The sequence below is a fragment of the Malus domestica genome, chromosome 06, assembly GCF_042453785.1.
Source record: "Malus domestica chromosome 06, GDT2T_hap1".
In the NCBI taxonomy this organism is placed as follows: Eukaryota; Viridiplantae; Streptophyta; class Magnoliopsida; order Rosales; family Rosaceae; genus Malus; species Malus domestica.
The window spans coordinates 33,892,569-33,915,241 of record NC_091666.1 but is presented as its reverse complement, the minus strand read 5'-3'; the positions used below and the strand labels follow the sequence as shown (position 1 = coordinate 33,915,241).

Here is a 22,673-nt window from a genome sequence, read left to right as displayed (position 1 = left end):
ACTTAAACTATTTTTTTGGCCGATTTGCCTTATGCTGTTAATTTTTCATTCATTCCATCCAAAATTTTGTTAAATAGAAGCATGTGCACAACATGTAGGGGTAGTTCGATCGCTTCATTTTTTAAAATAATTGAAAACCTTAGATTTCTAAAATATAAGCCTATGCAAATATATGTGATTCTATAGCTTTTATGTCTGAAGGTCTAGCGTAGTGACACTTTTGTCCATAAAGGAGAGTCACGTGGTGTGAATATGATAAGAGTTAACGTTAATTTGGATGAAATCTATGAAAAATAACGGTATGGGGAAATCGGCCAATAAAATTAGTTTAAGTCCTTAATTTTCCAATTAAAAAGTTCATGAGGGAAATCGAAAGTTAAGTGATAGTTCAGAAGTCAAATTGACAACTTAGCCATATATATATATATATAGTCACATGGTCTCCGGCATGGGCGCATACATGCATACATATATATTCATATACACAAGCCTTTAAGGGAAATTTCAATTCAATTCGAAACCATTTGCCTATTTAATTATCACAATAAAATTTTAATATTTCTTAGAGAACAAAGTATTGTCGATTTTTTTGAACTCAATTACATGTTTCAAATATTTCTAATTTGGCTAATTCTTTGCAAGAATGATCTATGATGTGCAACTTGAAAATAGATAGTTCAGATTGTTAAATTTCATCTGATGTAAGCCTCACAACTAATCTTCATTTTTATTAAAAAAAAAAAATAGAAATCCCTTCTAAGGCTCCCTTCATATATGTGTGTGCGTACAATAATATAGGACTGATCCATGGAGGTTGGTGGCGTTGGCATATCGTAAATAACATAAAACTTGAAATATTTTATAGGGGCATCTTGGGGAATCCGCATTTTCTGACCTTTTCTACCATATTTTCTGAAATGTCAGATGCAGAGCTGGCTCAATGTCAAATAATTTAGGAGAGAGGATCTTTACCGGATCTTTTTTACGTGGATTTCGAAAATCTTTAAATCATATTCGTTTATCGTATATTGGACGATCAATTTTTGTCAAGTACTGTTTCTATTCAATTTTAAATAAAAAAATTTACAATAATTTCTGACCGTACGATGTACGATGAACGGATATAATTGAATGATCCGAATAGTTTAGTACTAATCTAATCGAAGTTTTGATCGTGGAAAGTTAAGTACTATTTCGATAGTGTAAAGTATCATGGCTAGGGTTTACTTATAATGTAAGTGTCGATAACCTTTGTCAGCTCGGGTACCATTTCAATGATTAAGGTCAGTACTCTTCCGATAGTGTATAGTATCTGAACTTACTAAACGCCGGATAGTTTTCACCCGGGCTCGGATATTATCGCTCGGTGTGCAAACCCTCCACTCGAAGTGCACAAACTACCACTTCAAGCACAAACACAATTATTGTTCAACAAGTGTTTGCCCTTATCAGTGCTGTGAAGCACCAAAGGAAAGTTAGAGCCATGATCATGACATTATGTAAGGTCACTTTTTAATGTTGTGGAAAGGTGACGACCACGACATGTTTTTCTCTTTTTGCACGTCTTGTGGATGGTGTCTAGTATAAACAGTTTAGGAGATATTTAAAATGATAGGTCGTTTATAACAGAGTATTATTATTTACAAATTCTTCATTTTTGACAATCGGTTCATTGTCAAAAAATTAATAAGGACATGTGAGAAGTAAAAATAAGTGTGTAAATAACATTTTTCTTGCAATATTAAATATATTTTACTTTTTTTTGTGAATGATGTCATGAGTCATGTAATAAACATGCTAGGGCTTTCATTCTATGTAGTTCAAATTTAACAACCTTTAACATAGAGAGAAACTTACATGCACTCTGGAATGTCGCAACGGCACTCGGCCCAATATTAAAAACATACGAGAGGTAGATGTAAACCAAACCCTAAATCTACAAACTCCGTAGCCACCAACCACTTGATCCAACTTGGGGCCAGTGGCAAGCCCTTTCCTCATGTTTCTATCCTCCTTCCTTTATCTTCTTATAGATTGTTGCTTGTTTATTCTTTGTCAATATGTGCCCCATTGGTGAGGTTTTTTGTGAGTCTTTCTTCGCGAGTATTTTAATTTTGTGTTGGTGTGTCATTGACTCCTTCTGGGTCTACTTTGTTGGAATAGATATATCTTCGCTGATGGTTGCACACAAAATTCATGTTGGCATGAACACTAGTTGGTTCGTTGTTAATTCCTTTTCAGAGTTGACGTTGCACATTGTCAAAGAGTGTATTCATGTTCGTTCTTTTCAAGGCTTGTACGTATAATTTCTCAAATATTAATTCACAAAGTGCTTGACCTTTTCATTAGGAATGAAGTTTTTCTGGCTTTGAAGTGTCGTCTCAGTCCTCTAAGCTTGGGTGTGGATGACTTCAAAACTTTAAGGCAACAAAACCCTAGCATTTCATCTAAAGACATTTTGTTTTTTTGCCCATATTTCGGTCCCCTACTCACATTATGTAACAACTTGTCCCGATTATTTAAACGGATTTTGAATCAGGAGGGTATTGTGGTAATTTTATTTGGAAATTAGGCTAGATATTTTATTTGTGCTTTTGGGTCTTAAAGTGTGTGCCACATGGGGCCCAATTCCTTTTGGTTGTCCTCCGACCCTTTTTCCTTCTCTTCTTCTCGGACCCTGTGAGCCATCTCTCTGATGGTCTCTCTCGCAACTCACTTTCCTTCTCCTTTTCTCCTTCCCGAGTAGCACACACACGGCTCCACACCCACACACCAACCTTCTCTCCCTCATACCTCATTTCCTCCCTCGTTTCTCTTCTCCCTCTGCAATTGGGACGGTAACCCCATGAAAGCCGGTGCAAAACAATGGGGAAAATCCGTCAAGTTTCGCTGTTCCTGACATTGGTAAGCTTTAGGACTCTCTCTAACCTTCCTTGTAGATTGAACAAACTCTAGTTGGGACTCATTTTAGGTGCTTGGTGAAGGTTTATAGTGAAAACATCACGGGAAGGCTAGACCCAGTCTTCGCATGAGAACCCGTGGGTTTCAAAGCATTTTCCGGCCAACTCCGCACCATACGTCATGAAAGTGGTACGAACTTCTTCCTTGTCTCCCAGGCTTCATTTTGATGTATAGTGTTGCAACGTTTGGTTGAGAATTGAGTTAACCGGAGCTGGGGAAGCTCCGACGTCCATTTTTCATTGAAACCAGGCCCTTGGGCCGTGCTAACCCAAGACCCAAAACCCATTGTCCTTGGGCCAGGCTTCCAAGCCCAAACTTTAAATCCTTTGGCCCCACTATGGGCCCAACTTAAAGACCTAGGCCCAAATACCAACCCAAATGGAACCAGGCCTTAGGCCACAGAACCTAGCACAAAGTCTAGGCCCAGAACCGGCTGACCAACCCAATCCAAATAAGGGGAATATTATGTGGAATATTCTCGTGTCCACTTTTTGTTGACTTTTCTGAAATTTACCTAGGACCTATCTTAGGATAATTCAACGTCCTGAATCCGTTTTCCCAAATTCAATCGTTTTAATAAAGTTTTATTAATTGAACCCTTTATGTGCTTAGGTGCATTTATTATGGCATTTCCGACTTCGCTAGTTTGCATGGCTCTTCATGTCGAAGTAACTGTGAGTGGATCCCTTCGAAAATGCATGTTTTAATAGTACAAATGCATACATGAAAACTATGATTTAATGGTTACGTGTTATGAAACGTTTTGTGAGTAAATTAGATTTACACTTTATGATTATCATGCTTTACTGAGAATATTTTGAAATATCATACTTTATCGAATTTATGTTCTTTGTAGTATATATGATGGATGACTATATACTATTTATGAACATGTTTTTACACTCTTTGTAGTATATATGATGGATGACTACATACTATGAAGATAGTTTGAGATATATGTACATATGTTTGGAAAGAGTATATTCAATGTTTTTGTGCTTATCTAGTGGTCACTGTTCTGCCTACGGGTGAGATACTTATATTAGCTTCGGTCGGGCATAGGTTGGTGGCTTCGGCCGTGAGATACTGATACATGATACCACTATTTAGCACGTTATACGATATATGTTTCATGAAAGGTTTGATGGCATGCTATGGTTTTCGGAAAACCTATTATATATTATGCTATTAGTTTTCATAAACTTTGGGGGTTAGTACATTATTGAATAACTATGTTTGTACTACTTATATATCAACTTGGTCCACTCATGTTTGTTTTACATCTCCTCATGATTTAGAATCGAGGCGTACAATCCTGGCGTCAAGACACTCCCGCATCGACATCTTCGAGTCCTCTCGGTGCAGGACCCACTTCTTTGTTCATTCAATTTTATCTTATTTCCTTTTTAGTGTCTAGGATTAGTTGTATGCTTTGAACACGTTCCTTAATTGCATATTCATTATATTTAAATTTACAATATTTTGTTTATATTTATTAGGGGTGGAAAATTTTACCATAAACCGATTTACCGATCGAACCATATCGGTCGGCTCATAATGGTATGGTATAGTTTTGGTATTTTTTCATAATCGGTTGACATTTTACCGAACCAACAATTAATGGCATAGCTTTGGTAATTGATTTTGTATGATGGTGGTATGCCATACCTACCAATATATATATATATATATAAATTTTTTTTTCTATTTAGATATTTTAGGTATTTTTTACATGCTTGACTGTTGACTCCTTAGTTTTAGGGTTTAAAAAATATATATATATGTATATGATTCATGCCATAATAAATCTAGAAAATATTGTTAAAAAAATTGATAGCACGATGGTTACTGATACTATATATACAGGTACATATATATGATTTTGAATGTATATGCGTTGCTTATGTTTAGGATGATGGAGTCTAGCTAATCAACCGCTAGTGCACAACATGGATTAACCCAAAATGAACCACACAATGCAACCAAACAAGCACCCCAATCTAAAAATCAAAATGAGCCCCTGGAACTGGGAGATAGCGAGGAAGAAGTGGAAACCACGGGTTATGCCATTTACCAACCGAACCAGCCAATAATTTTGGCTAAACCGATTTTTGGCAACCGCAAGAAGACGGTTGGCGAGCAGTAATTGATTTTCGGTAATTATATATATGTGGCTGGTAGGTAGCACAAGGAATTTGTCACGGTTTGCCAACCGAACCCAGCCCTAATATTTATTATTTCTCATGCACCCTAATATGACTTCGTCACCTTCGGGTGTCAGCCAACACGTGTATAGCCTGATGTTTGGAGAATATCAAAGTCGGGTGTGTCGCATTATATCTCTTTTATACTAAAAATCTCATGTTTTTATGAGAACCGGATTCTTGTCCAACTTTTCTAGTGAAAGTGGTGTGTGCATTCAAATCAGCAAGCTTAAAGACAAATAAAGGTCGCCACCGGCCCATCGGTCACCGGTGGCCTGTTTTTACTCGAGCTCATGATGTGCAACTCTGACTTCAAACGGTCGCACTCAAACTCCCCCATTTGGTTAAATAAACCCCCTCAATGGCTTTGAATACGGCGGTCACAAAGGACCCAATACCCACACCACTCTGAACCTCTCTGCAACTCCTTCTCCACCAATGCATTCCCCAGACCTCCAAAGACCTCACCTTTAATGGCCGCCGTCGCCACCACTGCCGCCTTCCACCACCTCTCTCTCACTCCCAAGCTCCCAACTTTCCTACTCCCCGCAACCCCCTTAGCAAAACCCAGGTAACCGAATTCCTTCTCTCTCTCTCTCTCTCTCTCTCTCTCTCTCTCTCTCTCTCTCTCTCTCTCTCTCTCTATCTAACAACTCTGTTTTTCCATTGCAGGACCTTGAAGCTGAAGATCACCTTCTGTTTGTCTCTACAGCAATCCAATGACCAAGCTCTCGCAACCCAAAACGCCGCCGTCGACAACCTCCGCGTGGTCTTCGCCGCAGGCGGCACCGGAGGCCACATATACCCGGCCGTAGCCATAGCCGACGAGCTCCAACTCACAAAACCCTCCTCCAAAATCCTCTTTTTGGGTTCACCAAACAGCATGGAAAGCACCGCAATACCCTCCGCCGGCTACGACTTCGACACCGTGCCCACCACCAAATTACACCGCCCAATATTCTCCCCCCGGAACCTCCTCCTCCCCTACAATTTGATCAGGTCCGTCGTCCACAGCTACTCAAAATTGCGCGACTTCGGCCCCCATGTCGTCATCGGCACCGGCGGGTATGTCTCCTTCTCTTTAGGCTTGGCGGCGAAGCTGATTGGCGCCAAGCTTGTGATCCAAGAACAGAACGGCGTTCCGGGAATCGCCAATTGGGTTCTGTCATTTTTTGCAGATGTTGTGTTTGTAGCTTACAATTGCACCATTGATTGTTTCCCGAGTGGTAGGACTAAGTGTGTGGTTTGTGGGAATCCGGTGAGGTTGTCCTTGAAGAAGCAAGTGCCTAAGGCGGCGGCAACAGGGCGGTTTTTTCCCAAGGCCGGCGGAGTTGGGGAGTTGGAGAAGGCTAAGGTTCTTTTGGTTCTTGGCGGGTCTTTGGGGGCTAATGCTATTAACATTGCTTTGCTGAATTTGTATTATCAGATGCTGCTGGAGAATGATAACTTGTTTATCATTTGGCAAACAGGAGTGGAGGTTCACAATGAAATGGAGAGCCTTGTTAAGAATCATCCGCACTTGCTATTGACGCCGTAAGTGCTTCTGCTTTTCGGTTATGAACTTCTAATAAAAGTTACTTCTGTACGATGAAATGCTGAAATTTTAGAACTCATTCGTATTTGGAAAGATTGGGGAAGAATTTCATAAGGGTTCTGTATCGAACTTCAGATAATGTTCTAGCTAAGAATGCTTACTTTTATGTGGCATTCATATTCAAGAATCCTGTCAATAACTTTCTCGTTATCCCGAGAGGGTTCAACTTTAATAGTGGTAGTGGATTTTGTTTATCTTCCACCTTTGGTTGTGATGTATGTTTACGTATTTTCATTGAAGCTGATGTATCTCTGTATAATGAAGGTTCCTGCATTCAATGGATTTGGCATATGCAGCAGCAGACCTTATTGTTTCTAGAGCTGGTGCAATGACTTGCTATGAGATTTTGGCAACTGGGAAGCCTTCCATTCTGGTACTTTTTTAAAGTTCTCTAATAAAACATTGGCGTCGGATGACCTTTATTGCTTGATTGTCTGACCTTCATGATATAAGAGCAAATTAACAGTCATTGTTTTTTCCTTTTTATCAGTTTTGATCGTGTTCTTAATAACTGTAATTACGTTGATTGTATTGCTTAAGGGGAAAATTGAGAATTGCTTTTTGAATTTTTAGATACCATCACCAAATGTTGCTGAAGGTCATCAGTTCAGAAATGCTTCTTTAATGGCGGACTTAGCAGGTACAAGGGTTATAACAGAAGATGAACTTGATTCAACAACTCTTTGGAGTGCAATTGAAGAGATATTAGGTATGTTCATTTTCTTGCCACAGAGTAGCAGTTTCTCCTAGTGTGGGAATCAGGGATAAGTATCGTTTTTATTCGTCATGCTGATACAAAAGATAATTTAGAGTCATGGAAAAATTAGTCTGCGGAAATAATTAAGATCCTTACGTGTGGAAGTGTTCCTATTGAGGGTCAGAACTTTGAAACACTTACTCACACCAAGTGTTTTTCCCTTACAGTTTGCGTATATCGTTTTGTAATGGAAGATGAAGTTATTAGAACTACATCAACCAGGAAGTGCATGTATTTCACCACTTGTAATGAAAAATTTACTAGATATGATAGATTAAAGATGAGTAACGTCATTTTGTTATGAAAAAGTAGATATCCGTATTTTTACCATCATTTCTTTTTTACAGGGGACGAGAGTAAAATGGCAGAGTTGTCCGAGAGGGCTCTGAAAGCTGCAAATTCGAATGCCTCTACAGAGATTGTACAGCGTGTTCTTTCTCTAGTCAACTTGTCAACAAAAAAAGAGAAGTAGAATTTGTACTCAGTGCTTGGCAGGACAAGGCCTGAAAGCTGGTTCCTCCGTTTCAAATTGTTGCAGTCGACGGAAGATGAGTTTGTTTGTTATATGCGGAAGCTTTGAGTGTTTCGTAGGTAGAACTTGAGGTCGTGAAATTGTCGATGAATGTAGTAGGCAGGCTAGGTTCCTAGAGTTTGTTTTTCACTTACTGCTTTAGCTTTTACCTAAATGAGTTGCCAAGTTGTTCCTTACATTGTTAGGCACTCCATTTTCATGCCAAATTAGAAAGAGTAATCCCACACGAAAGAGATTTCGATGGTTGTAGCTACTCTAGTTCTGTAACTAATAACGTGAGTGTACTTTCTCTCCACAATTTTAATAAACCCTTCTTTTTCCCCTATAATTCAAGAGCAGGAATTTCAAGGAGGTTTGTATCTTAGCTGATTAAGAGTATTCATTACTACACCTCTCGTGTTTGATTCCCTCCCCCTAATATCGCACATGTCAAAAAAGAGAGGGATTCGACAAGGGGTATGATATCCACACATCTTATTTTACTTCTCACACACCTTTTTAATTTTTAACCGTCAGATTAGATGAATTGAAGAATATCAACGGACATAAATTATCAAAGGACGTGTAAGAAGTAAAATAGGATGTATGGATAGCACACCCCATCGACAAAGTCCCCACAAAGCAAATTGTTTGTTTCAATTAATGTTTTAGTCCCCACAAAGTCAAAGTTGATGAACCAAATTGTTTGTTTCAATTAATGTTTTGTTTGTGGAGGAAGATAGACAAAGATGGAAAATGATTCTCTTCGGATTCACTTTGTTAGGATTCCAGGCATCTTTACATCTTAATCGTTCATCGTACATTGTGCGGTCAGTTTTCGTTAGATATTATTTATGTTTAATTTTAAATAAAAAAAATGTCAAATGATTTTTTACTGTATGATACACGATGAATGATTAAGATGTGGAGATCCCTAGGATCCATAAGAACTTTCTTGAGTACTGTGAAGTATCCGGTATTTAAATCCTTAAATTTTTGTTCAAAGATATAAAAAACAACAGCAAATGAAGTAGTTGAAGTTGCTGAACAAGCCACGATTGGTTGGTCGATGGTCCATGTCAAATACAGTGAACACTCAAAAACCTACATGATGAATGGCATCCCAATCCTCAAGATCCAAAAGGGTGATATCTTTCTTTCCCCATTTGAAACCAAACTAGTTTTTGAGTTAGTGTTGTTATCTTCACTTCAATATTTGGAAAATTAGCTAAAATAATCCAAATTCTTTAAACGGTGGACTGGTCAAAATTAAATATCAGTAATTGATTGATCAAATTTTGATGACATGACGATCAAATATTGACGATATACTGAAATTTGATTATTTTAGCAATTGGGATTTGTATAATGATCATTTGGCCACTTTTAAGTTCGACGCGATGACATATATTTGTTGTGAGTTTAATGTCTAATTGTGTCTGGAAGTTGCGATTAACACCCTAAAAACATCATTATGAACTCATATGTGTACAAAATTTTCCTTGTGTTTCTGATGAAATTGAAGCACACGATGACCTTTTTAGAGTAAAAATAACAATTCTCTTACGTCTAACCCCTTATAAACAAACTTTACTTCAATTTATACAACTTTGTTAAATAATATAAAGTTACAAACCATGTACGTTAGCGAAAAAAAATATATAGAAGTACATAAATTTGAGTATAACTTATAAAGCTCGCATTATCTCAACTAACTAACTTGACTTTAATCTCAATAATTTAAAATACTATGCAATTTTGTTAAATTGATGTTGATTTTTGGTAATCCACAAGGGGTGTGATATCCACACACTCTATTTTTTTTAATTTTCGGCCGTCATATCAGATGAATTGAAAAAGATCAACGCACAAAAATTATCAAATGATGTGTGAAAAGTAAAATGGAGTGTGTGGATAGCACACCCTATACAATGGTAAAAAGCTCATTTTAATTCAACATAAGTCAACAAAAGTAGAATGCTTCCAAGTTCCAACCAAACAACAAATTTAGGAGATATTTTTCATTATGATCGGAACACGGGGATACATTACGTGTTTTTATACAAGTGGTAGGAAATTTTATTTTTAAAATTATTAAGTTTTTAATATATATATCTTATCATTTATATAGTAACATGTATTGTACCATCTCGTGTACCTATCAAATTGAAAATTTTCTCCAAATTTATTAGGCGTTTTATTGTCCGGCAGGTCATGCCTCCTCCCAACTAAGGAAATTTTTCTGTGTGACGAGAACACATATGGTACACTACGTGTTTTTATAGAAGTGGTAGAAAATTTTATTTTTTAAATTATTATCTTTTTAACACACAATCACATCATTTGTATAATGACATATAGAATACTATATTGTGTACCGGTCACACCAAAAAATCTCTCCAAATAAAGGAAATTAACCAAATATTAATATATTATACACTTTCTCTCCTCCCTCCCGCGAAACGACCATTTCTTCTCCTCCAAAAAAACAGCAACCAAACACCACCAGAAAGAAAAACAACATGTCGTTTCTCGCTCCGCATTCGGATCTTCGTTCCCTGACGGCGAATCGTGGTACTGACCGTTGGTGTTTCAGCCAAATCACATGGCCCGACCCGAAACCCCAGCTGTTCCGGGTCTCTGCTCGTCAGAGTCCGGCGGCAAATGGCATCGCTTTGGATTTGAAGAAGAGAAAGGACCCGCGGTGGTCGGTTTGTACCGCCGACGAGCTTCACTATGTCTCTGTTCCAAAATCCGATTGGAGCCTCGCTCTCTGGCGCTACCTTCCCTCTCCTCAGGTCCTCTCTCTCCCTACCTCTCTCTCTCTGCATGTATGTATGTATGTATGTATGTATGTATGTATGGATGATTGATTGATTGATATCCAGGCGGAGCCAAGGAATCATCCGCTGCTGCTGCTGTCAGGACTTGCGACGAATGCGATTGGATACGATCTTTCTCCCGAGGTGAAGATTAAACAGCAGCATTATTATGTTAATCAAATTATTTTTGTGAAAACTGAAAACTTAATTAAAAAGTTAATATCTTTGAAATTTGAAATCTGAAAGGTAAATACTTTGCGATGTATAAATTACAGAATTCATGCTAGTAATTTCGGCTCGTTTAGGATTGCTTCTGTAGGAAGTGCTTTTAGTATAAACATGTCAAAAAAATTCTTAAAATTTAGGAAAGCATCAGGAAATGCTTCCTGAAGAAGTACGTAGCAGGTGCTTCTCTAGAAAGCACTTGTAGGACCCATACGCATTTTTTAAGTTCTTTGCCAAACTTGAGGGCTTTTGATTGTCATAAAACACTTTTAGCCGTTCCAGAATCAATCCCAAACAGTCGCTTAGCTTTCTTTGTTTGTAATTCGCGAGTCGTATATAAGACTACTGATACATAATTGTTTGTTGTTTAGTCCTCGTTTGCGCGCTCCATGTCTGCTGAAGGATATGATACATGGATTCTTGAGATGAGAGGTGCAGGGTTGAGCACATATGGTATGGACTTAGGGGCAGTGAAGCGGCCTCCCCATGCCATGTCCAAGCAGACAATTTCTTCGAATGGGACATATAATTTGGTGTCTCAATCGGATGAATTGCAACTAGTGAGAAACTTTATGGAGACCTTTATGCAATTATCTGAAAGATTATCAAGGTTTGCAGACTTCCAAGAACGTTTTTCTACTGCCTTAGAAGATTTCCAGAAACAGCTCGACTTAATTGTAAAGTGTGACTGGGACTTTGATCACTACTTGGAAGAGGATGTGCCTGTTGCGGTGAGGTGACATTCCCTTAATATGACTGACATCGAAATTTTGTTGTGTGTTGTTTGGAACAGTTTAGTTTTCTTAATAGGAACCACAGATTTAAGTTTTCATCACTGATGGCGTGTGTGTGTTTGTCTGTGTGCGATAACATGAAATTTTAATACTTTGATAGAGTGGTTATCTTAAACTTCATGTCATCTTAGATGGAGTATATAAGAACTCAATGCAAACCAAGGGATGGCAAGCTCCTTGCTGTTGGTCACTCGATGGGCGGTATCTTGCTATATGCAATGCTCTCACGCTGCTGTAAGTTGCCAGGCTAAACTTGTCGTTTTAATTATCGTGTCATTATCCTTTTATTATTGTTTATGTAGCAACTATAGAAGATCGATGTCTTTCTTGTACACTAAAATGACTACTTTTTTCTATAGCTTACCAAGGGCGAGATTCTGGGTTGGCATCAGTTGCTACTTTGGCATCATCGCTCGACTACACGCAGTCAAGATCTTCGTGCAAGTTATTTTTACCTCTGGCAAGTTATAAAAAAGAAAAATCTCTTTTCTGTTTGCTACAATAACTTTATTCTCGTGGACCAAAAATATAATGAGGAAACTTTAATCTTGCTGTGGTGCTTAGGCAGACCCAGCACAGGTTCTAAACGTTCCTGCCGTTCCACTTGGTCTATTTGCCACTGCTGTGCATAATCTTGGTACTCGCACTCCAATTTCGTCTTGGCTTAAGCTTCAAGTTTCTGCTCAAGGCATGATGCAGCCAGATTTGTTCGAAAAGCTTGTTTTAAACAACTTTTGTAAGTCAACATACACACTGCCATATTGCTGCATATATTGTTCCAAGCATTCAGAACTGCATTGTAAAAACTGCTTATAACTGTTTAGTGATTTGTATAACTGTTTGGCGAGTAATGCTATTCTTACCACAATTTTATACCACATTTCTTTACCATCTTAGGTGGCAAATGAGTTGGACAAGCTACATCATTTAATTTCAATTTTTTATTAATTAAAACACTTAAATAATCTTAGGTGGAAGAAGAAGACTTCTCGTATACCACAATCATCATTTAATTAACAATCTTTTTATTAATTATTGATAAACATTTTGAAATTAAATGCTAATTAATTTAAATGATGTTGTTGTCCACATCAGATGCCACCTAAGGTGGTATACTATTGTGGTACAAAAATATGGTAAGAATAGCATTATTGCTGTTTGGCTGGTTAGAAACGACCTTCAGGAGCTATGCGAAGCTTATAATTTTGGACCGATATCTGATCATAATCTGCAGGTACCGTGCCCGCTAAGGTTCTCTTGCAGCTATCAACACTTTTTGCGGATGGGGGTTTATGTGACAGGAGTGGAACTTTCTTTTACAAGGATCACCTTTGCAAAAGCAATGTCCCAATCTTAGCTCTTGGAGGCGATCAAGACCTAATATGTCCTCTCGAAGCTGTTTATGGTACAATGTTAATTCATCTGAACTGTCTGTCTTTAATATAATCTGTCCAGCGAACTAATTTCCTCTTTTCTAACCCCTCCCTTTCGTCCATGGGCTTGACTATGCACATGGAGTAGAAACAGTGAAGCTGATTCCCGAAGAAATGGTTACTTTCAAAGTTCTCGGAGAAGCCAGCGGTCCTCATTTTGCTCACTATGATTTAGTAGGAGGTCGCTTGGTATGAGCTATACATTTCTACTAGCACGATTAGTTAACATTGGATTATCGATGTGTTATTTGACCGCTGTTCCCTTTCCTTTCTCCATTGTCATGTTTAAATGCAGGCAGCAGATACAGTATATCCGCACATTTTCAAATTTCTCAATCGTCATGACAGGACCTGATTTCTTCATTTTAGTTTCCCTCTGTGGCCCGAAACCCGTGAACCTTAAAGCCATGCAACCAGATGAAGATAACCCCAGAAGGAATTCATAGCCGATAAGCATGGCGAGCGAGGTACCCTCCGAACAGGCCTTCACGTATACGAGTATGTTGTAGACGGATCGTGTTACGATTTACACAAAGTTGTAAAGGAAAAGATGTATATGACAACAGAAACTTCAAAGTTCAGAAAGATTGTAAGTTATGAGTAAATGTTAGAACTTAGAATGCTTGCAATTTGACCATAAGAATATACTTGTATTACAAATGTATCCTTTGGCAACGAGAACTTCTAAGCAAGCTTCCTTTCGAGGTCATTTCTACTACAAGCGGTTTTGTTGGTTTTATCTTCTGGATTTTTAATAAATATTCCAAGTGATTTTCTTTTTTTTTTTTGGGTAAAGACCACGAAGTATCCCCACACCCCCGGGGGTGTGGCGCTAATCTCCGCTCGAGGTTCGGCATGCCTCTGGCCACAAAGTGCTCTCAATTGGTTTCGAACCCTTGCCAGAAGGGCGCCAGGGAATCCACTAATTGAAGGTGACAATTGTGTGTGAGAAATCAGTGAGATTTCAAATTTACATCTTCCATTGGAGTATTAACTCACATTTATCTCTCGAAGATATAAAGTGATATAAATATGGTTTCTGTCCATTGAAAACGCTCTTACAACCTAAATATGCTTTTCGATTTTCTAACAAACGTAGTTAGAAACGCTTTTGGCTATATGAAACCACTTCAACCGTTTTACGAACAATTCCAAATAGGCCGTTAAACTAATACTAGACTAACGAAATATTTTGCACATTGATATGAAGAAGAAAGCACGAACTAACCCGCCAAATTAAACTCGCCATTCTTATTGTATATAACCAATTCCCAGATGAATAATGTTTGGCTGCTGAAAAAAGAGCAGTAAGCGACGTTGGCTCAAGTTTTCGTTTCTTTAAATGTTTGGCCACGTATGCCTTTGCGATTGGGCACTTGTCCATTTCAGCACGACTTGCGGTTCTTCTTTCTGCAACCAAACATCATTCTTCCCAAATTATTTTTCTTCCGAGAAACGCCTTCACGGCGTCGAATATTCCGCCCCGACCGAACAAATCGTATAAACACCAGCGTTCACTCAACAGAAACCATCATTTGAAAATTCAAGCAATCAATAAATTCATATTGGGCAGGGAAAGCCACATTAACAGACTGTAATATATTTTGAGTGTTATGACCACTGTTCAATTTCATGACACTGAAACTCCAACTTCAAAGTAAGCAAATAAAGTTGGAACCTTCAAACCAAAGAATGAATACTTGCCCGTGTATTGGAGACGAACGCCGGGAATAACAGCGACCCGAAAAACGCCAGTACCGAAAGGGATACGAAGATTTCACCAACCCTAGCATCTAGATATTGCTTCGACCTTGCAGAAAGGGCACGTATTCTTTTGTGTGAGCCACTGTTTTACACATTGTAAGTGGAAGTTATGTCCGCAGTGCAGTTTGCCCATCTCGTCATCTGCTTCGTACTCCTCCTATAAGGATCGAGTAATTACAGATTAAGAAATGAAAAACCGAAAAAGGATAATGATTTCTAAGAAATAATCTCTAGAGTTTTTACAAACTCACCTGACAAATGATGCATTTGCTTTCTACTTTCGCAGATGAGTGTGATGTCGCATCACTCGACGTTGGAAGCTTAATCTTTCGAAGGCAGTGGTTTATTTCATCTTCTTTTAATCCAGTACTCACGTTGCCAATTCTCTCGCCTAACTCGAGCAGTTGCTGTTATCGGCAAAGAAAGGAAGCAAAAAACTATGAGAGAATGTAGAAACAGAAATGCATACATTACCGACTTTAGGTAACCGAAATGTAAAAACGTTTGGAACAAAGATGAAGTTTGCGAAAAGGTACCTCATATGACATGCTATCAACATCGAGTCTCCAGTCACGGAATCTATCCATTCTTCCACCCATCATAAGACTACTTTGAAACAGCATAATCTGCAATCACCAAACCGTCAAACATACGTAATGTTAATATGTTCTTTATCGAATTTGTTTCCACCGTCAAAGATGCATATTATTTAGATTTCTTGCCAAACCAGAGCAAGGATATCAGAGACCTTATACTAATATTGCTACATGAAACAGATTTTAGTGCCAAACCAAGTGAGAGACGGAACAGGCAAAAGCAAAAGTAAAGCAAATAGAAACACTCACCTCTGCAAGGCCTTCAGGGGATGGATGCCGGACATGCCGAAAACACCTACTTCCAAATACCTCTGATTCAGGGCGGCTCGAGACAAAATCCGGTTCAGAATCCAGAAACGAGATGGTTTCGGGGCTCACGTTTCGCCTTGCGAAACAAGGACGCTGCCATCAAGTTTAATCAAACAAACAAATTAGATATGTAACAAGAATTTACACATCACAGAAGCAGAAAATTAAGTTGATATTCACTTCAGTATTTAGAGAAAAACAAGGAAAAATCCTACACTAAACGAAATCCGAGAAGACTAACACAATCTAATCATAAATATATATCCCGTTTAGTGTGGGATTACAAACTAGGCCGGGTCCCAAACTATGAGAAAATTTTCGAGAACACGGCGTGGTACACTGACAAATCTCTCCTAAACTACGCAAATTAATACGTGCACTTGTTAGGAGAAAATCAAAAGGTGTAAATTCAAGGCAACTCTTAAGTGCCCAAGAAAAATCATAAAACCAAACAGATCAAGAGCCTAGCTTTACCAAAATAATTAAGGGAAAAATTAATGAGATAATAATCCCGTGAAGCACAAGATTTACAGAAAATCAGCTTTAAATACAAATCCTAATGTATAAATGATCAAAGACCACCATCAATGCAGCATATCCTCATCAAGCACCAAATAGCCATAAAAGCTGTCAGTCGAGGGTCAGGCTAGTTGGCTACGACAGTTTGTACGTCCCTTCAAACACCCAATTCGAATCCCCCTCCCTTCTCTTTTCGTAAATGAGAGTAATTTAGAATATTGCCTCTTTGTAAATCAGAGTAATTTAGAATATCGCCTCGTAAAAAAAATTACTCAAGTTCAAATCCCGTCATAGTTTTGATTATGTTTTTTTTATTAGATTACAATATCGCTTGAATAAAAAACAAATAAATAAAAAATAGTAATCCCAACTCATAAAAAATAGAATGGCACAAATTAGAAGCATTAAATGAAGATATTGACTGCAAAAATAAAAACTTATCAGTTTTTACCTCCCTGTGGCTGCTCATGTGGCTGCTCATCTTATTATTATCCCCATAAATCTTGCCTCTGCCGGAGACATTCCTCCTCGCCACCACGCAATCCACCGAGCCCGCAGTTTCCGGCGAGAACCCAATTCCGGGGCCGCACCAAACATCCTGAAAATCCACACAAGTTGCAGAATTTATACCAATGGTGGGCCCGCCATCACCGACATCCCGGTATTCATTCTTCTCGTTGCTAGCGCTGCCCTTGGCGGCGGCGCTCTTCTTCTCCTTTTTCTTCTTCACCTTCTTTCCCTTCCAATCGGCGGAGTTCCGAATCTCCTCCGGCACCGAGACTTGCTGCGAGGCGGAGGCGGCGCAGCCCAGGCCTCTGAACGACGACGAGGGAAAGTTTGTCTTTTTCTTGATGGTAAGGCTTGTGGGTAAGGCTTCGTTGTTGTTGGTGGTGGAGGTAGTGAAGCTGGAGAGGAGGAGGGAGGAGATGGTGGATTTGCAGCGGGTGGATTGGAGGGGGGAGGTGGCTGGATCCGTTTCTGAAATGGGTTGGTTGAATTGGGTTCTGGGTCTTCTCCATTTCATGTGCTCTGCTCCTGCAGTTGAGCTCTCTGTGAGAGGCATGGTTGCCTAGACAGAGAGGGAGGGAGGAGAGAGAAGGAGTAAACTGGTTTGGTTTGAGAGGAGAGAAGAATAATGGGGTGGTGAATTTAAGTGGAGACAATATAGAAAAAAATATAGGATAGAATTTGATTTTAAATTTTTTATATCTGTTTTTTATTTGTATTTGTTGACTTGAGATTAAGTATTTAGATTGTTGTGCTAGGAAGTACTTTTGTCCTAAAATGCTTATATTAGAAGTACTTTCATTTGACAATCGTGCTCGAAAGTAGGAACATAGAAGTACTTCACGAAGAAGTAGCACTTAGCACGTACTTCTTTAAAAAAACATTTATTTAAATAGCATTTTTACAATTCAGAAATGCTTTTTAAGTTTTTTTTTTTTTTTTAAGATATGAGTTTTTAATTTTAATTGTGGGAATGGCTTCTTTAGGTGGGTTATGGTTTGTCTTCTTGTTGGATTTTGAGGGTATATGCCATCGAATTAGATCCTCTTCGGATCTCTTCATAAGGAATTCCGAAGATTAATTAATAACAATCGTTCATAAAAAATCGTGTGATCATAATTTTTTATTTTTATATTTTTCATGCAAAACAAAACTATTTTACTTCTGAAAATATAAAAAGCATTCAATTACAACTGTACAACTTTTGACGAACAATTGGTGTTAATTGATCCTCTGGATCCCAGTGAATAGATCGGAGATGATCCAATTCCTATGCCATCAAGCACTGCAGACAAGGGAGCCTCTGGTACCAGAGTAAAATTTTCGACTTTTGCTTTCTTTTTTCTTTAAAGCCAGCTGCTTCTCAAAAAAGTCAGTTGATGCTTTCTTATCATCGAACCCAAACCCAAAGACTTAATTGGTTTTTGAATTTTAACGTATTTTTCTGTATGTCTCTTTCTACGGTGGTTTGAGGCTTTGGAGACAGACACAGGTCTAGTATATAGACAACAGAAAAAATGTCGTCTGCGTATGTACAGATGTGTGTGTTACTGTGGTCAGCATTTGTAATGGTCCCACTGCCAAATCACAAGGTCGAAATTCGGATTTGGATCCTTTCCTGAGCTTGGGAGGCGGAGCCTTCTGAGCAAATCACACGGATCGTTAGATTCAAAATCCAACGGCTACAAATAGAAGGTCATTTTAAAAATTATAATAATTGTAGCCGTTAAATCAAAATCTAATGGCACATGTGAGTTGCTTAGGAGGCTCCGCCTCCCAAGATTAGGATAGGATCCAAATCCGTCGAAATTCATCACTTTTGTACAAGAATTTACATATTTTTCACTGAATTACGTCACTACAGTTGTATTTTGAATTAGACATGCATCGCGATTTATGAAAGTTAAAAAATATAACAAGATATGATAGACTTAAAATAGTTGTAATTAGAGTTTCTATTTCGAGAAGTCTTTTTTTTTCTTTTTTTTTTTCTGGTTAGATCAAATTAGATGCAATCTCATGTGAGAGAGGACCTAACTTTGACTGAAAGCCTGAAGTTGAAGGGGTGTTGTCAATTTTCAGAGTCAAGCATCCAGTGTGATGGGGTCCATGGAAATGCTGGCTGATGGGTCTCTATATATGTTCAAGTAGGTAAGACTTAATGTGAAAAAAGAAAAAAGAAAAAAGAAAAAAAAAAACCTAATTATTATATATTATTTCAACGGTATTTCAGTTCAATCTCGCAATATCATATATTGTACTAGTATCTTAAATCATATCACATAATATCATGTATTTACATAATATCACAATAATTTTTCGTTACATGAAATTCTTCGTACACTTCCGACTCCAAGTTCATTGCATACACCCTCCCTACCTGTTAGAATTCATTTGTCCCACATCAGCCACAAAGCTTGAGAACAAGTCCTTTAAATAGAATTACCTCACTCTAACTAACACCAAGGTATTTTGTATTAAAACCTCACACCTAATAGATTGAGCAGGTGGCCAAGTGGGGATAGTATCGGTGTTGTTGGAGTGGGCCCATGACCCGTCTACCTGAAATTTAAGATGGTATCAGAGCTAGGGGATGGGTTCATACATCCACGTGAACGAGTGGGTCTCCTATGGCCCCGCACAAATAGGTGAGCCCTGATATGGCTCCACGTAGGCCAAAAGATGTCACGTGCATTGGTCCAGCGCGAACGGGTGAGCCCCATCTTGGCTCCACTTGGTTGCCGATGTGTGAAACTCCATGTGTGACCCATAAAATAGGGTCTCACCTACGGGGGAGTATTAGAATTCATTTGTCCCACAACGGCCACAAAGCTTGAGAACAAGCCTTTTAAATAGAATTACTCCAATCTAACTAACACCAAGGCATTTTGTATTAAAATCTCACACCTGATGGATTGAGCAGATGGCCAAGTGGGTACAGTATCAGTGTTGTTGGAGTGGGTCCATGGCCGTCTACCTGAAATTTAAGACTACCCACATACTTGGTGAATATGTAATTGCATTCACCCAATTACTTGGTGAATATGTATGTGCTATAAATGAGGATATGTTTAGTCACCTTCATCTGAGAATTGACTTGACAAGAAATGTTAAGGGGGATTCTCTCAAAAGTGGAAGTCTCTATGAATTCTCTGTCATCTTACAGTTTAACGTTAATTTTCGTGTCAATATTATAAAGCATTGTGTCAAAACATAAGGTGCAAATGTATCACATGAGAAACCCAAATGTCTATTTTTACCATGCACGCATCACATGATAATTGACCAGAAAGCAATGTATCACATGAGAAACGCAACCCCCACATTACCAAACTCACCCTTGCAATCTCCTCAATTTTTTGTTTTCTTTTCTCTTCAACTTCTTTTCCTTTTCCATTTATGGGTTTCACCTTGCTATTTAGTAATTAGGTTTTCTTAGCTTGTGTCCGTAGGGACAGTGGGACCGTTCTATCGGAATCTGACTTCTTCTAATTTCTAAGAGGGGTAAAGAAGTAGGTTGCCTTGGCATCTGCAGTCTGAGTTATAATGTGTAATTTGAGTCGCATAATCTCTTATGACATTGACTAACTTTTTCCCTTTTAGGTATAATCCTTCTTATTCAATATTTATATTATCTATTTCATTTAAAAAATGTGAAGACATTGTTATGATAACCATGATGAACCAAGCAAAATAGAATACAATATTTCGTGTACAAGTGGAGTGACAAGTATATTGCTCTAGATGTTACTATGACATGTTACATCTAAATCTAGAAGGGTTGTATGTAAATCCTTTTCGTTAAAATGGCTCTTCCATGAGAAAATTTCAAACTTCCAATTTTCCTCAAGCTTTTTCAAACTATCTAACCTAGAAGTAGAACATTCTCAAGTGATTTAATTGCTCCATATGAGGGAAAATTAAGAATAAAACCCTCATAGGCTAACATATTGCAATGTAAACCTATATATAAGTATTGAACAGAGATCTACTACGGACCTCATTGTCTGGAGCCGAAAGCTAGACTAGGCAATTTGGACCATTTAAATTAAAACTGACGGTTCTTATTAACTCACTCATCTGCTAACCCACCTCACACAAACCAAATCTCCCCCAATTTTCTGATCCATGCTCTGAACATTAAGTTATAGAGATGATCCAAATTCAGAAACATCATATAGTTATGACTTGTTTGTTCATTCCAATGTCCACTTAGGGGACAATATAGTTTTGACTATAAAGAACGTGGAGGGATCCCTAAGCAAAGCTTTATAATCACAATTTAAGGCAATTATTATAAAAAAACCCACTTTTCTTTACTTTTTTAAATCTTGAGAATTTCCAAGGCATCTTTAGAAGCCCACCCCGTGACTCCACTAGTTGAGTGCCATTTGAGAAAGGAAGTTGCTCTATTTCCTATTATAAAGACATTGAAACGAAATTATAAGGTTGCTAAGAGTAGTGTTTCTTTTATATTTAACTTTGAATCTCTTTTTGTATAACGATTTCTAACCATATTAAAGACTTTATGCATCTTATTTTATGGATGTGAAATCCAAGCCACTTTAGCTAAGTGCACTAAACTCACTACGTACGACACTACTGGACGATTGCCTGAATCCCAGACCTTTCCCCGCCACTTACTCAATGTCGTCGTGTATTTAGCTTCTCTTATTTTTGTCAAAATCCGTGACGATTCAATTTAAATTTAGATAATAAAAAAATGACATTTAAATTAAATTATAACATCGCTCGAATAGAAATATGTATTATAGCAACTTAATTTTTTCAGTTTGCACGATTCATCAACGTTCAACAGCTTGCCGCTTATATTATTTTATTTATACAACTAAAAAGCAGGGGATTAATTACCTAATTCAACTAAAATTGTTGTCGAAGATTCTAACTATGTCTGAGTGCATGCATGGGTCCAATTCCAAACAGACAATATAGTGGCAAAAAGAAAGAGGCTCGCCATTTCTCGACCATTTCACCACAATTTACGGATTAAAAAGGTTTTGATTTCATTATCTTGTCTAACGAGGGAAAAAAATTTATTAGTTTGTCTTTAAATTTAGTCATGATGAGCCGGGTTGGTTCAGTTGGTAATAGCATGTTTGTAGTTAATCTTAAATTCAAGTTTGATCTTCGCTATCAGCATCAGGGCCGGCCCAGGTCCAGTGCAAGCAGGGCAACTGTCCGGGGTCCAAAAATATTGGGGGCATCAAAATTATTAGGGTGATATATTTATATATGTTTTCATAAGAGTATAAATTTATAAAACTTGTGAGACATAAATTTAAGTAGAAGAGGTGGTTTGGTCATTTGAAAATAATGAGTGGTCTTGAGTTCAAAACACCACATGTGCTTATTTACTTTCTAATTTTTACAAATTTCTTTTCGTAAGAGTATAAATTTATAAAATTTGGTTAAAGGATCAAGAAGTTTAATTAGAAGCAATGGTTTTTGTTGTTTAAAATTAACAAGAGGTCCTAAGTTCGAAACGCTATGTGCATGTTTATTTTTTTTGAATTTTTACAAATTTTTGTTTGGTTGTTAATTTATTTTTTGTTTGGTTGTTAATTTATTTTTAGTTACTAGCTAGTAGCTATGTGGGTTGTTATTTTTAAATATTCGTTTCAATTCAAGTCTAATCTTCAACAATGAGTAATACGTA

General features: G+C 37.8%; 3 protein-coding genes and 1 long non-coding RNA gene across 5 annotated transcripts; 3 read left to right on the top strand and 1 right to left on the bottom strand.

Annotated features, from left to right (window-relative positions):
- Nucleotides 1–2,717: 2,717 nt before the first annotated feature.
- Nucleotides 2,718–4,393, top strand: LOC139197236 (uncharacterized). Its single transcript, XR_011582447.1, has 3 exons — nucleotides 2,718–2,904; nucleotides 2,985–3,090; nucleotides 4,260–4,393. It is a non-coding gene; the product is annotated as an uncharacterized lncRNA (long non-coding RNA).
- Nucleotides 4,394–5,412: 1,019 nt separating this feature from the next.
- On the top strand, nucleotides 5,413–8,376 carry LOC103438028 (uncharacterized). Its single transcript, XM_008376565.4, has 5 exons — nucleotides 5,413–5,736; nucleotides 5,838–6,698; nucleotides 7,024–7,132; nucleotides 7,333–7,468; nucleotides 7,864–8,376. Exons 1-5 carry the CDS (start codon nucleotides 5,639–5,641, stop codon nucleotides 7,986–7,988), a joined length of 1,329 nt encoding a protein of 442 aa, XP_008374787.1. The 5' UTR covers nucleotides 5,413–5,638; the 3' UTR covers nucleotides 7,989–8,376.
- A 2,096-nt stretch (nucleotides 8,377–10,472) lies between these two features.
- On the top strand, nucleotides 10,473–14,022 carry LOC103438029 (uncharacterized). 2 transcript variants are annotated; one of them, XM_008376566.4, is made up of 9 exons: nucleotides 10,473–10,825; nucleotides 10,916–10,993; nucleotides 11,446–11,805; nucleotides 12,000–12,102; nucleotides 12,228–12,328; nucleotides 12,433–12,604; nucleotides 13,103–13,273; nucleotides 13,390–13,490; nucleotides 13,597–14,022. In XM_008376566.4, the coding sequence occupies exons 1-9, from the start codon at nucleotides 10,550–10,552 to the stop codon at nucleotides 13,654–13,656; spliced, it is 1,422 nt and encodes a 473-aa protein (XP_008374788.1). In that variant the 5' UTR covers nucleotides 10,473–10,549; the 3' UTR covers nucleotides 13,657–14,022. The 2 variants fall into 2 exon arrangements, with proteins under 2 accessions (XP_008374788.1, XP_070680308.1); XM_070824207.1 differs by having other exon boundaries at nucleotides 12,228–12,332; nucleotides 12,437–12,604.
- An 813-nt stretch (nucleotides 14,023–14,835) lies between these two features.
- Nucleotides 14,836–17,858, bottom strand: LOC103438030 (uncharacterized). Its single transcript, XM_008376567.4, has 5 exons — nucleotides 16,941–17,858; nucleotides 15,911–16,063; nucleotides 15,602–15,691; nucleotides 15,317–15,472; nucleotides 14,836–15,222 (listed from the first exon to the last, which is right to left on the bottom strand). The coding sequence occupies exons 1-5, from the start codon at nucleotides 17,550–17,552 to the stop codon at nucleotides 15,088–15,090; spliced, it is 1,146 nt and encodes a 381-aa protein (XP_008374789.1). The 5' UTR covers nucleotides 17,553–17,858; the 3' UTR covers nucleotides 14,836–15,087.
- Between the last annotated feature and the right edge of the window lie 4,815 nt (nucleotides 17,859–22,673).